This window comes from Coregonus clupeaformis, chromosome 11, assembly GCF_020615455.1.
Source record: "Coregonus clupeaformis isolate EN_2021a chromosome 11, ASM2061545v1, whole genome shotgun sequence".
NCBI lineage: Eukaryota > Metazoa > Chordata > Actinopteri > Salmoniformes > Salmonidae > Coregonus > Coregonus clupeaformis.
Genome location: NC_059202.1, coordinates 21449757 through 21474188, shown reverse-complemented (window position 1 = coordinate 21474188; position 24432 = coordinate 21449757). Strand labels below are relative to the sequence as shown.

At 47.1% G+C, this 24432-nt stretch overlaps 1 protein-coding gene across 6 annotated transcripts in view; it reads left to right on the top strand.

The window, feature by feature from the left end:
- LOC121576528 (receptor-type tyrosine-protein phosphatase S) overlaps positions 1 to 24432 on the top strand; it is a 391473-nt gene that overhangs the window by 285347 nt on the left and 81694 nt on the right. Inside the window, exons 15-18 of one of the 6 annotated variants that reach the window (XM_041889743.2) lie at positions 4467 to 4787; positions 5789 to 5982; positions 17100 to 17126; positions 23122 to 23239. The exons of 4 other annotated variants lie outside the window; for them this stretch is intronic. In XM_041889743.2, coding sequence (XP_041745677.2) covers positions 4467 to 4787; positions 5789 to 5982; positions 17100 to 17126; positions 23122 to 23239 — 660 coding nt within the window. The remainder of the gene's footprint in view (positions 1 to 4466; positions 4788 to 5788; positions 5983 to 17099; positions 17127 to 23121; positions 23240 to 24432) is intronic. One more of the 6 variants, XM_041889739.2, reaches the window with a different exon arrangement.

The following is a 24432-nucleotide window of genomic DNA, read 5'->3' as shown; positions in this document are numbered from 1 at the left end:
TCATTCTTAAATGGAAGAAGTTTGGAACCACCAAGACTCTTCCTAGAGCTGGCGCCCGGCCAAACTGAGCAATCGGGGGAGAAGGGCCTTGGTCAGGGGGGTGACCAAAAACCTGATGGTCACTCTGACAGAGCTCCAGAGTTCCTCTGTGGAGATTGGAGAACCTTCCAGAAGGACAACCATCTCTGCAGCACTCCACCAATCAGGCCTTTACGGTAGAGTGGCCAGACGGAAGCCACTCCTCAGTAAAAGGCAAATGACAGCCCGCTTGGAGTTTGCCAAAAGGCACCTAAAGACTCTCAGACCATGAGAAACAAGATTCTCTGGTCTGATGAAACCAAGATTGAACTCTTTGGCCTGAATTCCAAGCGCCACGTCTGGAGGAAACCTTGCACCATCCCTACGATGAAACATGGTGGTGGCAGCATCATGCTGTGGGGATGTCTTTCAGCGGCAGGGACTGGAAGACTTGTCAGGATCGAGGGAAAGATGAACGGAGCAAAGTACAGAGAGATCCTTGATGAAAACCTGCTCCAGAGTGCTCAGGACCTCAGACTGGGGCGAAGGTTCACCTTCCAACAGGACAACGACCCTAAGCACACAGTCAAGGCAACGCAGGAGTGCCTTCGGGACAAGTCTCTGAATGTCCTTGCGTGGCCCAGTCAGAGCCCGGACTTGAACCCGATCAAACATCTACTGGAGAGACCTGAAAATAGCTGTGCAGCGATGCTCACCATCCAACCTGACAGAGCTTGAGAGGATCTGCAGAGAAGAATGGGAGAAACTCCCCAAATACAGGTGTGCCAAACTTGTAGGGTCATACCCAAGAAGACTTAAGGCTGTAATTGCTGACAAAGGTGCTTCAACAAAATACTGACTGAAGGGTCTGAATACTTATGTAAATGTGATATTTCCATTTATTATTTTTTATAGATGTGCAAAAGTTTCTAAAAACCTGTTTTTGCTTTGTCGTTATGGGATATTGTGTGTAAATCCATTGTAGAATAAGGCTGTAACGTAACAAAATGTGGAAAAAGTCAAAGGGTCTGAATACTTTCCGAATGCACTGTATATAATATATTTTAAATATATTTTCCTTTATTATTTTCCCCTAACCCTACCATCCCTCCCCTAATTGGAGTAAACTAATGGATAACAATACTTAGGCTTCTACTTCCAGCTTATACATACTATGTACATTTTACGGACACAGTATATTTTTACATTAGTTATCTTTTGTTTGTTTTTAGGCCCATCCTTCAGCTACCCTCAACCCCTCACATATATCTCTGAAGAGAATACCGTTTTGATTTCTAATAGCCATATCTTTTTCAACTGTGCTGTTTGACAAAAGTTCTGAACCTATACACATTTTCCGGACACCGTATGTTTTACATTAGTTATCTTGTTATTTTTAGTCCCAACCTTCAGCTCCACTCAACTCCTCCCATCTATCTCTGAACACCATCCAGTTTTGATTTCTAGCTGCCATATATTTTTCAACTGTGCTGTGATGTTTCACAAAAGTTCTGAACCTTTCTATTCTTATAGTTTCTACAGATTGTAAATTAAAGATAAACATTTTTGCTAAGTGTATTATTATATTATTGACCGATTGACCATGAGTTTTCAAATCACCCAGCAGTGTTATTTGCAGAGTTAGCTCCAGGTAAATGTTGCAATTCTTCAGCCATTCCTGAACCTGCGACCAAAAACTAGCTACATATGGACAGTACCAAAACAAATGATCTAATGATTCTGTATCTTCGCAGCAAAATCTTCAGAGCTGGGATGGTTGTATCCCCCATATATATTACATTCTATTGGTTGCAAGATTTTTGTATAATGATTTAAATTGAAAAACTTGTACGTTTTCAATCCGGCGTTGTTTTGTGTATCAGTTCATGAACCATATGCCATGGAATCGGTACATCGAAATCCTCTTCCCAACTATATGGCACAGCTGTCAATGTTTTGGTCCTTAAATGAAACTGGTATACGTTTTTATTTATCACAATTTTCTTTATCCAATGTTGGTCTTTAATGCAGGGCCATCAGAGAAGTTCCTTACTTGTCTCTTTCATTTTTGCGGTAATGCTGCAATTAGTTGGTTGTAATTTTGGGTAGAGCAGACATTTCCATATATTATTCTTAGCTGCATGTGTGACATAACTCCACCAGTCCTATTTATGATATAATTTACAAAGATTATACCGGTTTTTCTTTTCTTCCAAAAATATTTTCTTTTTATCAATTAGTATATTTGAGTTTAACCATAATATTTGTTGTAATATTACACTGAGTGTTTGCAAAATACAATCTATTGGAGAGAGAAGAAAAAAACTGAAAGCACATTGGACACCAAAAAGAATAGTCTGTTTTTATATTTTGTTGACTGAGACTGTCCACCGATCGTAAAGACCTCCTGTCTTCTCCAGCTGCTCTGTTAGCGAGAGTACCGCAGCATTAACCTTAATGAATGCAGCAGCACAAGTCATCCATCTTGTTGCCAGTACTGTCTGTGTTCTTTTGTAGTGTTTATAAAACCGGCACACAGGTGAGGACGATATGAAATGGGATTCTCTGAGCAAATGGTTACGGTAAAAAGGAACTGTGTCCTTTTTCCGAAGGTCAAATGCAGAAACACAGAACCAGGTGGGTGTAGTTTTTCCCCAAATGCTCCCATTCCTCAGTCTTGTGGACCCTCCCTCCGGCCCAGTCCTGGCTACAGCACAGAGCCAACTCTCTCCCTCTTAGCAACCCAAAAGAGCCCAAAACGACCTAACTAAACAGACCGATTTGACCAGTTACAAAGCACAGTTGATAAGGCGGCAGGTAGCCTAGCGGTTAACCGCGTTGGGCCAGTAACCGAAAGGTCATTGGTTTGAATCCCCGAGCCGACTAGGTGAAAAATATTCCGATGTGCTCTTGAACAAGGCACTTAATCCTTATTACTCCTGTAAGTCGCTCTGGATAAGAGTGTCTGCTAAATAACTAAAATGTGCAACATCTAAATAAGATGTGTCTGTGTTTGTCACACACTAATATGGAGGGAGAGGGTTGTAGCTCACTGCCTCGGGGTGAGATCACTCTGTTGGTAGGTGCTGCTGGTAAGAAAGTCTTAAAAAGTTAGTATTTGAAGGAAGCCAGGTACGTATAATGCAGACGGTGCTTGTGTTTTGAAGTTGTAATGTTATTATTTTCAGTTTTCTGCTCAATAGCTAGTTTTTTTCATGTTTTTTTATGATTTGACATTTTGGATGTTTTTCTTCCTTTTGTATCACCTCGGTTACAGAGAGAATTCATTTTCCGGTACCTTGTTTCAATTTGTGTTTTGCTTCCTCAAGCTCTTGTTTTGGAATGAAAACATACCGTATTTTGTTGTTCCTGTGGGTTTAATTTCAATTTTTTGTCCCTGATTTGCACAATGTGGAATGCCTTTTTCTATGGACTCATGTTTTTCATTTTATCTTATTCCAACACAATAACAGATGAATTACATAGTAATTACATAATAATGAACTGGGCTTGTCACCAATGATTCAGTGAATAATATTGCATTATTCTATTCACACGGAGGCGTGTTGGTAGAAAAATGGGGCTCTTGACTTGAATAGAATGGGTCTCATCTATGTCCTGTTGTCTGCCTGACGCGGGGTGAGAAGTGAAACATTCTATCACTCACTCGGCGAGCTGTAAGAGCTCCATGCAGATTAGAATGCCCAGGCTTTCATTTTGATTTAGAAGTTCACAGATGTGTAGTTTTTAATATGTTTTGGAAGACCGCTCCACACCAAAAACCCAGCCACTGTGTTGAATGGCTTTTATACAATTACAAATAAACCCAGAGCCCCTCTCTTTTGTTTCATCCTTAAATCGATAGTGATAGTGTGGAGCGCAGTGCAGTGCAGGCCTGGACAGCCAAACATCAGATAGCTAGCTCCCTTGGTATCACACGGGCTGATAACTGACAGACCCCTTGGTGTTACAGACCACCTGTCTGGACATAGAACTCTGTGAGTCTGTGACATAGTCCCAGCTGTCAAAAGAACTGGCCCAGTATCTCACAAGAGGCGGCCATTTTGCTTCATTATTACGCACGCTGTGTCATCCAGTCCCCATACTCCTTTTATGTTTACATTTGCCTGACGAGTCAGTGTTTCGGTTCCTTTACTTTTATGTTTACATTTGCCTGACGAGTCAGTGTTTCGGTTCCTTTACTTTTGTGTTTACATTTTTTGTCAGTTCATGTCCTCCTTTGGTTTTTCCTTTGATCATTTTCTTTATCTCTGCCATCTTTTTGTTTGTTGTTTTTCACCCCTTTCCCCCTTCCTTCCTTCCTTCCTTCCTTCCTTCCTTCCTTCCTTCCTTCCTTCCTTCCTTCCTTCCTTCCTTCCTTCCTTCCTTCCTTCCTTCCTACCGTCCCTCCTCCTACCCCCTTCCTCCCTATCCTCCCACCTGACCAGAGCCCTCAGCCCCCCCTCAAGACGTTAAGTGCAGCAGCTCCAGCTCCACTACCCTGCTGGTAAGTTGGCGCCCCCCGCCTGTGGAGAGCCAGAATGGTGCCCTGGCGGGGTACCTAGTGCGCTACCAGGTGGTGGGAGCCTCCGTCGAGGGCGGTGGTGCCGGGGAGCCCATGGAGGAGCCAGCCGTGCTGCCCAGTGACGGGAAGGTGCTGCTGCAGAAGCTAGAGAAGTGGACCCAGTACAGCGTCACCCTGGCCGCCTTCACTGAGATCGGGCCGGGCCCAGAGAGCGAGCCCCTGCTCTGCCGCACCGACGAGGATGGTACTTGAGCATGTTCCACCTGCAATACTGATAGTCTGTAGACTTCTTGTGAGGCAAATACAATAACTGGGATGTTGACTTAGAAACACAATAATCTGCTTCTCAGATAATGGGCAATACCTCTACTACCGTATGATAAGGGTTGTAGCAGGAGTCACCCATAAAATAACATTATGATGCCCATTCAATAGCTTTTCCAAACAAAGGATGAATTCATACTTTCAATAACTTAGCTCAGTGGTTCAAATCAAGGACCCCCAGACATAATCGTCTAAATAAACATAGACAATACCCTTGGGAAATTGCAGCATCATTGTTAATACATTTCCCCTCCACTTCTACATGTAATTTATGATGTAGCCGCCCCATCTCATCTCCTTCTTCCTCTATGGTGTCTAAAAGCCTAGTGTGCAGCCACTAGTGGTTATGAGCGCGCCACACCTCAGGCGTTCATACGGTTGACCCTGTGTTACAGCACAGCCCATTACACTGATGGGAGGAAACTCAGCCAACTGATGGCTCGCCATCTCCCACAATACACCTGTGCAAATGGGCCACAGTTTTATTAACCATGTGTTGGAGCCCATTTGTCTCTGGAGGCCAGTGCGGTGCACAGTAAAAGGCAGGACACCAAGGCCTCACATAAAGGCTTTCCATTATGTCTGAGAGACAGGGGTTCAACCGGAGACTGGCGACACAGACTAGACACGTATTGGGAGGTCAGGTTGTGAGGGAGGGACGACGTCATTTTCTTGCCGGTAGCAGGTGTTGTTGTGTAGTACAGTTTTGTGTGCTTGAAAGTTTTGTCCCTATGGTGTGTTGTGGGGGTGAGGAGCAGGTCACAATTGATGTTTGCCAGTTTATCTGGCTGTCAGGGGAATAGCTCTTGTAGTTTTTGTGTGAGGGTACTTGTGCCAGATAGATAACCTATACATACAATATGAGTGTACTGTTCTGCAGCAGTGTTTTAACATAGACGCTATCTTGTTTTTTACCCACAGTTCCCGGAGCTCCTCCTAGGCGGGTCGAGGTGGAGGTGCTCAACTCCACGGCGCTCAAGGTCATGTGGCGCTCCCTGTTGCCGGGGCGACAACACGGCCAGATCCGTGGTTACCAGGTGCACTATGTGCGTGTGGAGAACGGGGAGTCACGCGGCCTGCCCCTCATTAAGGACGTCATGCTTGCCGACGCCCAGGTATACCTATCCCCCATTGGTCCACCAATCAAGCAATTCATTTGACCAAGCTGTCCTATTGGAAGGACACACTCTTATGGAGTGCCATGAGAACACATGTAAAGGTTAGCTAAAAGCTTATAACTATTGGAAGGACACACTCTTATGGAGTGCCATGAGAGCCCATGTAAAGATGCTGTCTGCTAAAAGCTAAAAGCTTCTAAAAAATATATATGTTTTGTAATATGAAAGTGATAGAGCTCAAACTGATGAAAAACCTGAAGACCTGCATTCTGTGGTAAATTCTACACTTTACTTTTACAATGTGGCTGCTCTTTCCTTGTTTCTCCATAGTCTCCTTAGTTTTTCATTTCATGTTTCAGCAATCTTCCTCTCCTCTGCCCACAACAAATAATCGCACCTTCCTTATTTCACTTCCCCTCCTTTTATCAGGGCTGTATAGACCCCCCTTAATCTCGGTTACCCAGAAGTCAAATTCTGTCACGAAAGTTTGTCATTTCCTGTTTTACTTCTAAGGGGAATGCCGTTAACAATTGTGGTTACCTTTGTGCAAAGAAAGGAAGCGACGTCTCCTCCCTCGCAAACTGAAACGTTCAGCCAAACCCCTACGTTCCGCTAATTTATCATGGCCAAAAAGCTAATTTTAGTTTTCATGTATTTTTACAATACAACCTACTTTGACTCTGTGGCTGTGGAATCTAGTGGAAACGGTTTATCATCCGCACACAGGCCTGAAAATCACCGCACCAGTTTAAGCACCGCCTTCGCCCAATCCTGATTATCAACGAAAACCCAAAACCAAGAACTACTGCTGCTCGTAATCACATAATTCTACGTGGGCCTTGACAGATTCTTGCCGTTTCATCTGTCCACGAGAATCTGTCCACGAGAGATTAGACCCACCTTGAAGAGAACATCACTCCTTTAATCAGGGTGGTATAGACCCCCCTTAAAGAGAACATCACTCCTTTTATCAGAGCTGTACAGACCCCCCTTAAAGAGAACATCACTCCTTTTATCAGAGCTGTACAGACCCCCCTTAAAGAGAACATCACTCCTTTTATAAGGGCTGTATAGACTCCCCTTAAAGAGAACATCACTCCTTTTATGAGGGCTGTATAGACCCGCCTTAAAGAGAACATCACTCCCTTAATCCTTAGCCTACAATTTCCGCGGCCCCAGGGAAATCGAATTAACATAATTAAAAAATCTCCATCAAAATCAGTCTGTTTAAGCTAGAGATATGTTTTTGCATGGGCCCGAAAATCAGTCTTCTCACGGAAATGTCTGTAGCATCCGAACGGTTTGGCCCACAAACTATAATGACCACTCTATGGAAAGATGAACCTCCCACAAACACGATGGTGTTCTCTGTTCTGCTCTATGACTCCCAGAAGCGTCACGGGACACGTCTAAAGTAGGTACAGCCTCTTTTGCCAACTTCTGTGTGCAGCGACCGAACAGTGTGGGCTACATACTAATATGACCCATCTGCAGAAAGGTGAGACACTCACGAACACGTACATGTTTTGCTCTAGGATGTCCACAAGACTCTTCTGAAGTTCCCCAGTACCAGTTGAAAACATTTATGGACGTGTATATATGGAGACACTGTAGTTTAGTGCCTAAAATAAGGGGATAAATACATGTAAAAATATATATATATACAGTACCAGTCAAAAGTTTGGACACACCTACTCATTCAAGGGTTTTTCTTTATTTTTACTATTTTCTTCATTGTAGAATAATAGTGAAGACAACAAAACTATAAAATAACACATATGGAATCATGTAGTAACCAAAAAAGTGTTAAACAAATCAAAATATATTTTATATTTGAGATTCTTCAAAGTAGCCACCCTTTTCCTTGATGACAGCTTTGCACACTCTTGGCATTCTCTCAACCAGATTCATGAGGTAGTCACCTGGAATGCATTTCAATTAACAGGTGTTGTCACGCCCTGACTCAGGGGACTCATATATGTTGAGTCAGGGTGTGTATATTCTTGGTTGTGTATATTCTGTGTTCAACCTTTGGACTTCACGTTTCGTTTGTTGTTTTGTCGTGTGTTTATAAGTTAAATAAACATGTACGCATATCACGCTGTGCCTTGGTCTGACCCGTCCTTGAACGTACGTGACAGGTGTGCCTTGTTAAAAGTTAATTTGTGGAATTTATTTCCTTCTTAATGCGTTTGAGCCAATCTGTCACGATCGTCTAATGAGGAGGACCAAGGCGCAGCGTTGAAAGTGAACATAGTATTTATTAGACTGATCACACGATCAAAATAACTGACGAAAACGTGATGTCTCTGGTTACATAAACAAACCAAAATGAGAACAAGAAACCACAACACAAAGTGAAAAGACCGATAGTTAAATATGGCTCCCAATCAGAGACAACCAGCTGACACTCGTTGCCTCTGATTGGGAGTCACTCAGGCCAACATAGATATACAAACATAGACTTACACACCCTGGCTCAACATAACATAGTCCCCAGAGCCAGGGCGTGACAGTACCCTCCCCAAAGGCGCGGACTCCGACCGCGCCAAACAACCACAACAGGGGAGGGACCGGGTGGGCACTCCGCCTCGGCGGCGGATCCGGCCCGGACATGACCCAGGCACGGGTTGTGCTGGACTGACGACGCGCACCCCTGGCTTGGTGCGTGGAGCAGGGACCGGCCGGACTGGGCTGATGAAGCACACCACTGACTTGGTGCGGGGAGCAGGAACGGGCCGGACCGGGCTGACGAGCGCACTCTGACTTGGTGCGGGGAGCAGGAATGAGCCGGACCGGGCTGACGACGCGCACCACAGACTTGATGCGGGGAGCTTGGATGGGCCGGACTGGGCTGGCGACGCGCACCACCGACTTGGTGCGGAGAGCAGGAACGGGCCGGACAGGGCTGACGAAACGCACCACAGACTTGGTGCGGGGAGGAGGAATGAGCCGAACCGGGCTGACGACGCGCACCACTGACTTGGTGCGGGAGCTTGGATGGGCGGACTGGGCTGGCGACGCGCACCACCGACTTGGTGCGGAGAGCAGGAACGGGCCAGACCGGGCTGACGACGCGCACCACTGACTTGGTGCGGGGAGCAGGAACGGGCCGGACCGGGCTGACGAAGCGCACCCCTGACTTGGTGCGGGGAGCAGGAATGAGCCGGACCGGGCTGACGACGCGCACCACAGACTTGATGCGGGGAGCTTGGATGGGCCGGACTGTGCTGGCGACGCGCCACCACCGACTTGGTGCGGAGAGCAGGAACGGGCCGGACAGGGCTGACGCAAACGCACCACAGACTTGGTGCGGGAGGAGGAATGAGCCGAACCGGTGGCTGACGGCGCGCACCACTGACTTGGTGCGGGGAGCTTGGATGGGCCGGACTGGGCTGGCGACGCGCACCACCGACTTGGTGCGGAGAGCAGGAACGGGCCAGACCGGTCTGACGACGCGCACCACTGACTTGGTGCGGGAGCAGGAATGGGCCGGACCGGGCTGACGACGCGCACCACTGACTTGGGGCGGGGAGCTTGGATGGGCCGGACTGGGCTGGCGACCGCGCACCACCGACTTGGTGCGGAGAGCAGAACGGGCCAGACCGGTCTGACGACGCGCACCACTGACTTGGTGCGGGGAGCAGGAATGGGCCGGACCGGGCTGACGACGCGCACCACTGACTTGGGGCGGGGAGCAGGAACGGGCCGCGCCGGGGCTGACGACACGCACCACAGGCTCGATGCGAGGAACAGGAACAGGCCGGACCGTACTGGGGACACACACCACTGGCCCTACGCAGGGATCAGGAACGGGCCGGACCGGACTGGTAACACACCCCAGTACCTCTCGCCGTGCCTCCACACTTTCCCTCTCCTCTGTGACCAGTGGCCCCCTTAACCTGGCGGCCTTCTCTGCCAACCCTCTGCACCACTCTATCCCGTACTCCTGCTGCCCCGTCGTCCACGGCGTGAGCCCCCCCCTAAAAAAATTCTGGGCTTGTCTCTCCCCCGTGGACCAGGCCTCCATGGTTCTCGTCCAATTCTCTCTCCACTTCTCGTAATTCCAGCCTTTCTCCTCGTCACGCTGCTTGGTCTGGTTTTGGTGGTTTCTTCTGTCACGATCATCTAATGAGGAGGACCAAGGCGCAGCGTTGAAAGTGAACATAGTATTTATTAGACTGATCACACGATCAAAATAACTGACGAAAACGTGATGTCTCTGGTTACATAAACAAACCAAAATGAGAACAAGAAACCACAACACAAAGTGAAAAGACCGATAGTTAAATATGGCTCCCAATCAGAGACAACCAGCTGACACTCGTTGCCTCTGATTGGGAGTCACTCAGGCCAACATAGATATACAAACATAGACTTACACACCCTGGCTCAACATAACATAGTCCCCAGAGCCAGGGCGTGACACAATCAGTTTTGTTGTGACAAGGTAGGGGGGTATACAGAAGATAGCCCTATTTGGTAAAAGACCAAGTCCATATTATGGCAAGAACAACTCAAATAAGCAAAGAGAAATGACAGTCTATCATGACTTTAAGACATGAAGGTCAGTCAATCAGGAACATTTCAAGAACTTTGAAAAACCATCAATCACTATGATGAAACTGGCTCTCATGAGGAGCGCCACAGGAAAGGAAGACCAAGAGTTACCTCTGCTGCAGAGGATAAGTTCATTAGAGTTACCAGCCTCAGAAATTGCAGCCCAAATAAATGCTTCACAGAGTTCAAATAACAGACACATCTCAACTGTTCAGAGGAGACTGCGTGAATCAGGCCTTCATGGTCGAATTGCTGCAAAGAACCCACTACTAAAGGACACCAATAAGAAGAAGAGACTTGCTTGGGCCAAGAAACACGAGCAAGATGCAGAGTAGGTGAACGAATGATCTCTGCATGTGTGGTTCCCACGGTGAATTATGGAGGAGGAGGTGTGATGGTGTGGGGGTGCTTTGCTGGTGACACTGTCAGTGATTTATTTAGAATTCAAGGCACACTTAACCAGCATGTCACGATCGTCTGAAGGAGGAGACCAATGCGCAGCGTTGCGAGTGAACATGATGACTTTATTAACTTAAAGCAACCACGAAGAAAACAACAAATGACGATCCGTGAAGTTCTATACTGAATACTACTAACAGCAACAAAGAAACCATAACCCACAACACAAAGTGAACTCACACAGTATAAATATGGCTCCCAATCAGAGATAACGAGCCGACAGCTGACACTCGTTACCTCCGATTGGGAGTCATACGACTAACCAAGAACAATTAACCAAACATAGAAAATGCACAACCAGAAATCCCCAACATAGAAATACACCCAAACAATGAAACTAAACAACCCTGGCTCAAATATCAAGGTCCGTGGAGCCAGAGTGTCACATTACCCCCCCCTAAAGGTGCGACCTCCGGGCGCACCAGCATACAGTCTCGGGGAGGGTCTGGGTGGGCGTCTGTCCCCTGGTGGCGGCTCTGGCCCAGGTCGTGGTCCCCACCCCACCTTAGTCACTATCCGCTTCGTATTCCCTTCCTCATGACCACCCCCCAACTAAACCCCCACTGGATTAAGGGGGCGCACCGGACTACGGGGCAGTACCGGACTAAGGGGCAGTACCTGACTAGATGGGGATCCTGGCTGGCTGGCTCTGGCGGATCCTGGCGGGACGGCTCCTGGGCCGGATCCTGGCGGGACGGCTCTGGCGGATCCCGGCGGGACGGCTCTGGCGGATCCAGGCTGGACGGCTCTGGCGGATCCTGGCTGGACGGCTCTGGCGGATCCTGGCTGGACGGCTCTGGCGGATCCTGGCTGGACGGCTCTGGCGGATCCTGGCTGGACGGCTCTGGCGGATCCTTGCTGGACGGCTCTGGCGGATCCTGGCTGGACGGCTCTGGCGGATCCTGGCTAGACGGTTCTGGCGGATCCTGGCTGGACAGCTCTGGCGGATCCTGGCTGGACGGCTCTGGCGGATCCTGGCAGGACGGCTCTGGCGGATCCTGGCTGGCTGACGGATCTGGCGGATCCTGGCGGGCTGACGGATCTGGCTGCTCGCGGCTGGCTGACGGATCTGGCTGCTCATGGCTGGCTGACGGATCTGGCTGCTCGCGGCTGGCTGACGGATCTGGCTGCTCATGGCGCCTGGCTGACGGGTCTGGCTGCTCATGGCTGGCTGACGGGTCTGGCTGCTCGTGGCTGGCTGACGGATCTGGTTGCTCGCGGCTGGCTGACGGATCTGGCTGCTCGTGGCTGGCTGACGGATCTGGCTGCTCGCGGCTGGCTGACGGATCTGGCTGCTCGCGGCTGGCTGACGGATCTGGCTGCTCATAGCTGGCTGACGGATCTGGCTGCTCGGCGGCTGGCTGACGGGTCTGGCTGCTCATGGCTGGCGGAAGGCTCTGGCTGATCCTGTCTGGCGGAAGGCTCTGGCTGATCCGGTCGACGGAAGGCTCTGGCTGCTCCTGTCTGGCGGAAGGCTCTGGCTGCTCCTGTCTGGGCGGAAGGCTCTGGCTGCTCCTGTCTGGCGGAAGGCTCTGGCTGATCCTGTCTGGCGGAAGGCTCTGGCTGATCCTGTCTGGCGGAAGGCTCTGGCTGATCCTGTCTGGCGGAGAGCTCTAGCGGCCCGGTCTGGCGGACGGCTCTGAAGGCTCATGGCAGACGGGCGGCTTTGCAGGCTCAGTACAGACGGGCAGTTCAGACGGGCGTTGGCAGACGGACAGTTCAGACGGCGTTGGGCAGACGGGCAGTTCAGACGGGCGTTGGGCAGACGGGCAGTTCAGACGGCGTTGGGCAGCCGGGCAGTTCAGGCGTCGTTGGGCAGACGGGCAGTTCAGACGGGCGTTGGGCAGACGGGCAGTTCAGACGGCGTTGGGCAGACGGGCAGTTCAGGCGCCCGTTGGGCAGACGGCCAGTTCAGGCCGGCTGGCGACGCACATCGTGGACCTGGTGCGTGGAGTAGGAACAGGCCGGACCGCACGGGAACACCCACCACTGGCCTTAACTGGGGATCAAGAACGGACCGGACCAGACTGGGAACACACTTCAGTCTCTCATGCCGTGCCACAACAACTTCCCTCCTCTACTCGCCAATGGCTCCCGTAATCCGATAGCCTTCTCTCCTTTTCTCCCTGTGGCAGCCTCCTGCTGCCCAGGCGCCTAAGTCATGTGCCCCCCAAAAAATTTTTTGGGGAGTAACCACGGGCTTCCAGCCTCGACTCGCGCTTCCTCTTCATACCACCTCCTCTCGGCTGCAGCTGCCTCCAGCTCTTCACGAGGGCGGTGATATTCCTCCTCAGACCACCTCCTCTCGGCTGCAGCTGCCTCCAGCTCTTCACGAGGGCGATGATGTTCCTCCGGTTGTGCCCAAGGACCCTTTCCAGCCCCGAATCTCCTCCCATGTCCAAAAGTCCTTAGGAGGCATCCACTAACTCCTGTGTCCAGACCCCTTGCTCCTGGACGCGCCTGCTTGGTCCTTTTTTGGTGGGTTATTCTGTCACGATCGTCTGAAGGAGGAGACCAATGCGCAGCGTTGCGAGTGAACATGATGACTTTATTAACTTAAAGCAACCACGAAGAAAACAACAAATGACGATCCGTGAAGTTCTATACTGAATACTACTAACAGCAACAAAGAAACCATAACCCACAACACAAAGTGAACTCACACAGTATAAATATGGCTCCCAATCAGAGATAACTGAGCCGACAGCTGACACTCGTTACCTCCGATTGGGAGTCATACGACTAATCAAGAACAATTAACCAAACATAGAAAATGCACAACCAGAAATCCCCAACATAGAAATACACCCAAACAATGAAACTAAACAACCCTGGCTCAAATATCAAGGTCCGTGGAGCCAGAGTGTCACACAGCATGGCTACCACAGCATTCTGCAGCGATACACCATCCCATCTGATTTGCGTTTAGTGGGACTATCATTTGTTTTTCAACAGGACAATGACCAAACACACCTCCAGGCTGTGTAAGGGCTATTTGACCAAGAAGGAGAGTGATTGAGTGCTGCATCAGATGACCTGGCCTCCACAATCACCTGACCTCAACCTAATTGAGATGGTTTGGGATGAGTTGGACCGCAGAGTGAAGGAAAAGCAGGAAACAAGTGCTCAGCATATGTGGGAACTGTTGGAAAAGCATTCCAGGGGAAGCTGGTTGAGAGAATGCCAAGAGTGTGCAAAGCTGTCATCAAGGCAAAGGGTGGCTACTTTGAAGAATCTCAAATATAAAATATATTTTGATTTGTTTAACACTTTTTTTTTACTTCATGATTCCATATGTGTTATTTCATAGTTTTGATGTCTTCACTATTATTCTGCAGTGTAGAAAATAGTAAAAAATAAAGAACAGCCCTTGAATGAGTAGGTGTGTCCAAACTTTTGACTGGTACTGTATATATCCTTTTACCATGTGTTGTTCCATGTAGTGAATCTGTTATTCTATATTTCTGTTGGCTAATAGCAGTAATGCCAAATTCAATGTTTCATCAACAACAACAAAAAATATACATATTTGTTATACCATAATGGGTCTTAAAATTCAAAATCATATTAGCTAAATGATCCTTGGTGTGACCATCTTAAAACAATTCCCCCCTCCTCCTCCGTCTTAGACAGGGCTTAGACTCTAGAGGGTTAAAGAGAACATCACTCCTTACATCAGGGCTGTATAGACCCCCCTTAAAGAGAACATCACTCCTGACATCAGGGCTGTATAGACCCCCCTTAAAGAGAACATCACTCCTGACATCAGGGCTGTATAGACCCCCTTAAAGAGAACATCACTCCTGACATCAGGGCTGTATAGACCCCCTTAAAGAGAACATCACTCCTGACATCAGGGCTGTATAGACCCCCTTAAAGAGAACATCACTCCTGACATCAGGGCTGTATAGACCCCCCTTAAAGAGAACATCACTCCTGACATCAGGGCTGTATAGACCCCCTTAAAGAGAACATCACTCCTGACATCAGGGCTGTACAGACCCCCTTAAAGAGAACATCACTCCTGACATCAGGGCTGTATAGACCCCCTTAAAGAGAACATCACTCCTGACATCAGGGCTGTATAGACCCCCCTTAAAGAGAACATCACTCCTGACATCAGGGCTGTATAGACCCCCTTAAAGAGAACATCACTCCTGACATCAGGGCTGTATAGACCCCCCTTAAAGAGAACATCACTCCTGACATCAGGGCTGTATAGACCCCCTTAAAGAGAAACATCACTCCTGACATCAGGGCTGTATAGACCCCCTTAAAGAGAACATCACTCCTGACATCAGGGCTGTATAGACCCCCTAAAGAGAACATCACTCCTGACATCAGGGCTGTATAGACCCCCTTAAAGAGAACATCACTCCTGACATCAGGGCTGTATAGACCCCCTTAAAGAGAACATCACTCCTGACATCAGGGCTGTATAGACCCCCTTAAAGAGAACATCACTCCTGACATCAGGGCTGTATAGACCCCCCTTAAAGAGAACATCACTCCTGACATCAGGGCTGTATAGACCCCCCTTAAAGAGAACATCACTCCTGACATCAGGGCTGTATAGACCTCCCTTAAAGAGAACATCACTCCTGACATCAGGGCTGTACAGACCCCCCTTAAAGAGAACATCACTCCTGACATCAGGGCTGTATAGACCCCCTTAAAGAGAACATCACTCCTGACATCAGGGCTGTATAGACTCCCTTAAAGAGAACATCACTCCTGACATCAGGGCTGTATAGACCCCCTTAAAGAGAACATCACTCCTGACATCAGGGCTGTATAGACCCCCCTTAAAGAGAACATCACTCCTGACATCAGGGCTGTATAGACCCCCCTTAAAGAGAACATCACTCCTGACATCAGGGCTGTATAGACCCCCCTTAAAGAGAACATCACTCCTGACATCAGGGCTGTATAGACCCCCTTAAAGAGAACATCACTCCTGACATCAGGGCTGTATAGACCCCCCTTAAAGAGAACATCACTCCTGACATCAGGGCTGTATAGACCCCCCTTAAAGAGAACATCACTCCTTACATCAGGGCTGTATAGACCCCCCTTAAAGAGAACATCACTCCTGACATCAGGGCTGTATAGACCCCCCTTAAAGAGAACATCACTCCTGACATCAGGGCTGTATAGACCCCCCTTAAAGAGAACATCACTCCTTACATCAGGGCTGTATAGACCCCCCTTAAAGAGAACATCAGTGGTTCTTGAAAAGTGTGATTGCACAGCTCGTATCGAGCACAGCAACTTTAGTATTCAAAATTGGAATGAAAGCATTTCAGAGAAAATGGTCCTCCCTGAAAGCTAGAGTTATAATGGAAGCCGGCACAATGGTCAGTTTTCACAAAGCCTCTGTCAGCAAAACAGTGGAGAAAATACAGAGAAAGTTGTTTCAGTGGGCTGTGTCATTATACTGTCCTCCACTAGGACAAACAAACAATGAAAGTACAAACACAGTAAATATGTATCCCCAGAACAGAAGTCTATTGACGTATCTATTCCACAAAGTTTCAAAGGAACATTCATGGTGTGCTGTGTTTCTGTTTGGTCTCTTCTTTCACAGGTCTGTCTCTCTTGTAAAAAAGATTGCATCTCAATGAGAATATGCTGTATAAATAAAGGCTTGTACTGCATTATGACAGGCTGCTGACAAATATGAACGCTTCAGCCAATGATTAGATTTTTTAGTAGTCCAGGTAATGCACTGTTATTAAAATAGATACAGTATCCTCCTAAAAATATATAAACAGACAGCCCCCATATACTTCAGTTCACACCTCTTCCCCTAGCCTCAGCTACACTCCCTAACACAGACTAGCTTTCCTCTTTCCCTCTCTGGCCTGGCCTGTACACAATGCCCTACTTTTGTCCTCTCAGCCTCTTCTCCACCTCCTCTCAACACGCACCCCCCCTCACACTCCTCTATCTGCAGCCCTCATAAACAAGCCTATTTCTCTCTCTCTCTCTCTCTCTCTCTCTCTCTCTCTCTCTCTCTCTCTTTCTTTCTCTCTTTTAAAACATCTCTCTTTCTCTCTCCTGCACTCTCCTCTATATGGGGGGGGGGGGGTTAGTGGGAAACGGACGATACAGCCGAATATGTGAGTATGTATATGGAGTTGCCAGAGTGCTACGGTGTAGTTGAGGGGGGGGTTAAAAAGCACTGGGTATTGCATCACCCTAGCTATGTTCACATGTATAAGAAAGACTGGGTTGAAATCAACCTATTCAATAGAGCTTTGATATTATGGTGCTTTATCAGTAATGCCCTAGCACTGTATATTATGGTGCTTTATCAGTAACGCCCTAGCACTGTATATTATGGTGCTTTATCAGTAACGCCCTAGCACTGTATATTATGAACAGGCTCTCAAGTTAGAGTAGCCTGGCCAGCTCTATCCATCTCCAGTACTGATGTCCTAGAGCAGGGGTGTCAAACATGCTCATTCAATCCGGCCCGCGAGGGGTCTGAGTAAAAACAAATTATTATCCCCCATGATGAAATCGGAAGGGTGACTATGGATCTGTCTCCGTCTGTTCGTACGGTAGTTAGTCACAGACACCACTGGCCCGATTTTTACAAAAATTGGGTGAATGATGCGTCTTGCCATAGAGATCGAAAATTTAACTGATTGGCCCAAGGGGAAGGTATAGTAATCAATTAAAATTCCAAACTTTGAACAAGCATGTCTCCTGTCCCGTTTGAGCTTGAATTGTCACATTTATAGTCTCTTCACTCTGCCCAGCTTGCTAACGGTCATCAAAATGAAAGTCAGACAGTCAGGGAGCATCAAAAATTCCAAAGGCCATGTACAAAGGACAATTTTTTGCTAATTTTGACGGCAAGGAAATATAATACATTTTAAGTGCGGCCCTCCGGATCTCAGTGAAGACCGAATGCGTCCCTCCGGATCTCAGTGAAGACCGAATGCGTCCCTCCGGATCTCAGTGAAGACCGAATGCGTCCCTCCAGACCTCAGTGAAGACCGAATGCGTCCCTCCGGATCTCAGTGAAGACCGAATGCGTCCCTCCGGATCTCAGTGAAGACCGAATGCGTCCCTCCGGATCTCAGTGAAGACCGAATGCGTCCCTCCAGACCTCAGTGAAGACCGAATGTGGCCCACAGGGCAATATGAGTTTGACACCCCTGTCCTAGATAGAGTAAAGGCTAATTAGCTGTGCGGATGATGAGACGGTGGCTGATGCAATATCTGGCTGCTGCTTCTCCCTGTGCCTGAACTGCTTAATCATGCTACTATGTGCTACTTTGTGTTGTGTTGTGTCGTGTTGTGATGGTGTCGTGTTGTGATGGTGCTGTGTCGTCATGGTGTGTGTCGTGTTGTGATAGTGTTGTGTTGTGATGGTGTGTGTCAGGTCGTGTTGTGATGGTGTATGTCGTGTTGTGATAGTGTTGTGTTGTGATGGTGTTGTGTTGTGATGGTGTGTGTCGGGTCATGTTGTGATGGTGTGTGATGGGTCGTATTGTGATGGTGTGTGTCGTGTTGTGTTGTGATCGTGTTGTGTTGTGATGGTGTGGTGTTTCATGATGGTGTGTGTTGTGATGGTGTGTGTCGTGTTGTGTTGTGATCGTGTTGTGTTGTGATGGTGTGTTGTTTCATGATGGTGTGTGTTGTGTTGTGATGTTTTATTTTTTTACTTTGCTGCCCCGCCTAGATTGAGTGTGAAATCTCAATGATTGCAGACCCCTTTTTTCCTTCGATAATCAATATTTCATTCACATTGTTAGTGCACTTGCATGGTATATGATATGGATGCCGCCATCTTTGGTGTGAAAACAGCAGATACTGTATGTCCTCTCTTTACCTTTGCTGACCTCTCCATCTCCCAGCCGACCAGTCTAAAAACCTCCTGCATTCATTTAGCTAGCCAGGATTCATCAGCATTGATCAAAGTGTCCTCTCTCAAGAGAACCAGAGAAAATGACGGCTGACCGAAAACTGCACTGACCAGTCAGCCAGCCAGGATGCATGCAAACATTGATTATTCATTTGAGTTGTTTTGTGAGTGTAGCTTGACTAATGCCTCAGACAATGTATACAGTGGCTTGCAAAAGTATTCACCCCCCTTGGCATTTTTCCTATTTTGTTGCCTTACAACCTGGAATTAAAATGGATTTTTGGGGGGTTTGTATCTTTTGATTGACACAACATGTCTATCACTTTGAAGATGCAAAATATTTTTGGGGGTGAAACAAACAAGAAATAAGACAAAAAAAAACAGAAAACTTGAGGGTGTATACAGTGGGGAGAACAAGTATTTGATACACTGCCGATTTTGCAGGTTTTCCTACTTACAAAGCATGTAGAGGTCTGTAATTTCTATCATAGGTACACTTAAACTGTGAGAGACTGAATCTAAAAATCCAGAAAATCACATTGTATGATTTTTAAGTAATTAATTTGCATTTTATTGCATGACATAAGTATTTGATACATCAGAAAAGCAGAACTTAATATTTGGTACAGAAACCTTTGTTTGCAATTACAGAGATCATACGTTTCCTGTAGGTCTTGACCAGGTTTGCACACACTGCAGCAGGGATTTTGGCCCACTCCTCCATACAGACCTTCTCCAGATCCTTCAGGTTTCGGGGCTGTCGCTGGGCAATACAGACTTTCAGCTCCCTCCAAAGATTTTTCTATTGGCTAGGCCACTCCAGGACCTTGAGATGCTTCTTACGGAGCCACTCCTTAGTTGCCCTGGCTGTGTGTTTCGGGTCGTTGTCATGCTGGAAGACCCAGCCACGACCCATCTTCAATGCTCTTACTGAGAGATGGAGGTTGTTGGCCAAGATCTCGCGATACATGGCCCCTTCCATCCTCCCCTCAATACGGTGCAGTCGTCCTGTCCCCTTTGCAGAAAAGCATCCCCAAAGAATGATTTTTCCACCTCCATGTTTCACGGTTGGGATGGTGTTCTTGGGGTTGTACTCATCCTTCTTCTTCCTCCAAACACGGCGAGTGGAGTTTAGACCAAAAAGCTCAATTTTTGTCTCATCAGACCACATGACCTTCTCCCATTCCTCCTCTGGATCATCCATATGGTCATTGGCAAACTTCAGACGGGCCTGGACATGCGCTGGCTTGAGCAGGGGGACCTTGCGTGCGCTGCAGGATTTTAATCCATGACGGCGTAGTGTGTTACTAATGGTTTTCTTTGAGACTGTGGTCCCAGCTCTCTTCAGGTCATTGACCAGGTCCTGCCGTGTAGTTCTGGGCTGATCCCTCACCTTCCTCATGATCATTGATGCCCCACGAGGTGAGATCTTGCATGGAGCCCCAGACCGAGGGTGATTGACCGTCATCTTGAACTTCTTCCATTTTCTAATAATTGCGCCAACAGTTGTTGCCTTCTCACCAAGCTGCTTGCCTATTGTACTGTAGCCCATCCCAGCCTGTGCAGGTCTACAATTTTAACCCTGATGTCCTTACACAGCTCTCTGGTCTTGGCCATTGTGGAGAGGTTGGAGTCTGTTTGATTGAGTGTGTGGACAGGTGTCTTTTATACAGGTAACGAGTTCAAACAGGTGCAGTTAATACAGGTAATGAGTGGAGAACAGGAGGGCTTCTTAAAGAAAAACGAACAGGTCTGTGAGAGCCGGAATTCTTACTGGTTGGTAGGTGATCAAATACTTATGTCATGCAATAAAATGCAAATTAATTACTTAAAAATGTGATTTTCTGGATTTTTGTTTTAGATTCCGTCTTTCACAGTTGAAGTGTACCTATGATAAAAATTACAGACCTCTACATGATTTGTAAGTAGGAAAACCTGCAAAATCGGCAGTGTATCAAATACTTGTTCTCCCCACTGTAACTATTCACCCCCCCCAAAGTCAATACTTTGCAGAGCCACCTTTTGCAGCAATTACAGCTGCAAGTCTCTTGGGGTATGTCTCTATAAGCTTGGCACATCTAGCCACTGGGATTTTTGCCCATCCTTCAAGGCAAAACTGCTCAGGCTCCTTCAAGTTGGATGGGTTCCTCTGGTGTACAGCAATCTTTAAGTCATACCACAGATTCTCAATTGGATTGATGTCTGGGCTTTGACTAGGCCATTCCAAGACATTTAAATGTTTCCCCTTAAACCACTCAAGTGTTGCTTTAGTAGTATGCTTAGGGTCATTGTCCTGCTGGAAGGTGAACCTCCGTCCCAGTCTCAAATCTCTGGAAGACTGAAACAGGTTTCCCTCAAGATTTTCCCAGTATTTAGCGCCATCCATCATTCCTTCAATTCTGACCAGTTTCCCAGTCCCTGCCGATGAAAAACATCCCCACAGCATGATGCTACCACCACCATGCTTCACTGTGGGGATGGTGTTCTTGGGGTGATGAGAGGTGTTGGGTTTGCGCCAGACATAGCGTTTTCCTTGATGGCCAAAAAGCTCAAATTTAGTCTAATCTGACCAGAGTACCTTCTTCCATATGTTTGGGGAGTCTCCCACATGCCTTTTTGCGAACACCAAACGTCTGCTTATTTTTTTCTTTAAGCAATGGCTTTTTCTGGCCACTCTTCCATAAAGCCCAGCTCTGTGGAGTATATGGCTTAAAGTGGTCCTATGGACATATACTCCAATCTCCGCTGTGTGTTATGATTTAACTGGATAGAACCCAAATGCAGACAAGTACACCAAGCCAGAGAAGTTTTAACAGGTTTATTATAATGTTAAATAGTCCAGGTTTCCAATAAATGGGGAAGAGCAAGTCCAGGTTACAGGGAGGGTACAGATCCAGGTCAGGGCAGGTGTGGTACCGTAATGTCCTAGTGTCCGTGGTGAGTCCAAAGGAGAGGCCCGATAGTGGAGAGCAGGATGGTGGTGGCAGGAGTGAAGCGGAGGCAGGAGTCAGGTTCCAAATATCTGTGGCACAGGAGAAAAAGTAAATAAACAGTCCAAAAAACACAAGAGCGAAAACAGACAGGTTGAGTCGGCAGCGAGACTAACATGGTTGTCTTGACTATGATCTGACGATGAGTGGAAAGTTTGACCGGGTCTTAAAGGCTGAGGTGATTATGGTGAATGAGCTGCAGCTGGAACCCTGACTCCCGCACACCAGACTTCACTCCTGCAATCAAGGACAGACAGAGGGGAGGGAGAGAGCAGAGAGAGAGCTACCTAGCAGCAGTAGGCCTAACACTGTGGAGCTTTGCAGCTCCTTCAGGGTTATCTTTGGTCTCTTTGTTGCCTCTCTGATTAATGCCCTCCTTGCCTGGTCCGTGAGTTTTGGTGGGCGGCCCTCTCTTGGCAGGTTTATTGTGGTGCCATATTCTTTCCATTTTTTAATAATGGATTTAATGGTGCTCCGTGGGATGTTCAAAGTTTCCGATATTTTTTTATAACCCAAACCTGATCTGTACTTCTCCACAACTTTGTCCTTGACCTGTTTGGAGAGCTCCTTGGTCCTCATGGTGCCGCTTGCTTGGTGGTGCCCCTTGCTTAGTGGTGTGGCAGACTCTGGGGCCTTTCAGAACAGGTGTATATATGCTGAGATCATGTGACAGATCATGTGACACTTAGATTGCACACAGGTGGACTTTATTTAACTAATTATGTGACTTCTGAAGGTAATTGGTTGCACCAGATCTTATTTAGGGGCTCCATAGCAAAGGGGGTGAATACATATGCACGCACCACTTTTCCGTTATTTATTTTTTAGAATTCTTCTACATTTTCATTTCACTTCACCAATTTGGACTATTTTGTGTATGTCCATTACATGGAATCCAAATAAAAATCCATTTAAATTACAGGTTGTAATGCAACAAAATAGGAAAAACGCCAAGGGGGATGAATACTTTTGCAAGGCACAGTATCCATTTCCCCCCTCCTTTTTATACGTATCGTGGAGAGATGTAGTTTTAGGGAGCGGTAGGATGTTTGATAAAGGTTGTTTGGCCACTAGAATTCAGCCTGAAAACAAAATGGAGGATAGCGAAGCATTCCATCCACGTTAGAGGTTAAAAGCAGCAGGACACGATAAATGGTAAGAGAAGGTAGTTGGCTGCGGAGGTGATGATGGTCACAGGTTTTAACTGATGTTCTGATATATTGTTTGTCTACTTCCTGTTTACTACAGGAAATGGTCATCGGAGGGCTCCAGTCGGACACCACCTACTCCATCACAGTAGCTGCGTACACCACAAAGGGAGACGGGGCACGCAGCAAATCCAAACTGGTGGTAACCAAAGGAGCAGGTCAGTCTTTCATTTTATTACAGTTTATTACAATGCCTTTTGACAAGTATTACAATGTGTTAGTACCGTATCATAATACATTACAACTGCAGGCTTTAAGTAAATTGTTACCTTCCCTATATTGGAAAGAAAACTACCATTCCAATATTTATTGATGAAACGGTTGTGGGTTTATAAAAATGAAATAAAAACTCCTTTTGAAAGACAGAGACCATCCTATTTTGATTCAACCTGTTTGTTGTTGTGTTGCCGCTTGAGAGGAAGTTTGGATGTTTGGAATTGGATAGGGCCCTGAAGATAATATATAAATGTTCAGCAAACTATCCACAGACGGAATGGCGGATGACATGAGATATTAGTAAACATAGTTTTTGGCAGATTTGGTTCTTCCGTTGCCCTCCAGGCCCGGGGCTTGTGGATTACTGCTGGAGGCCTTATTCAGACATCAGAATCTCTATTTCGTTCTTTCTTTCGTTCTTTCTTTCGTTCTTTCTTTCGTTCTTTCTTTCGTTCTTTCTTTCGTTCTTTCGTTCTTTCTTTCTTTCTTTCTTTCTTTCTTTCTTTCTTTCTTTCTTTCTTTCTTTCTTTCTTTCTTTCTTTCTTTCTTTCTTTCTTTCTTTCTTTCTTTCTTTCTTTCTTTCTTTCTTTCTTTCTTTCTTTCTTTCTTTCTTTCTTTCGCTACACTCAGACTTCAGAGTCTCTCTCCCTCTTTTCCTTTCTCTTAAACACCAGTCTCCAAGCCAACGTTAACCAGGGCACTTGAGCCTCATTAGAAAGTGAAGGCTTAGCTACCGTGAACATGGCCTATTCCTGCAAGACTGGAGAGCCGTGAAAGCACTCTTTGAGCAAATACGGGTCCGTCAGGGCTAAGATATGTATCCACGCCAGTCCGCTTCAGACATCCAATAAAAACTCACTGGAAAGAAGACACACAAACTATCTCTCTCTCACACACACACACACACACACACCTCTTTTGACAGGACCTGATCTTGACAGGTGTGCCTATCACCGGTGTCAGGCAGCATGACGGGCAGCAAAGGTCCCTGGTACTGTCACTTCTCTCTCCCTTGTCGGCCGGCGCTGACTGATACGCCAGTCTCTCTCACTCCATCCATCCCTCCCTTAAAGCCAATCCCCCTTTCATTTTTCATTACTGAAATGCGGAAAAGGGACCAAAATAAATTAATAAA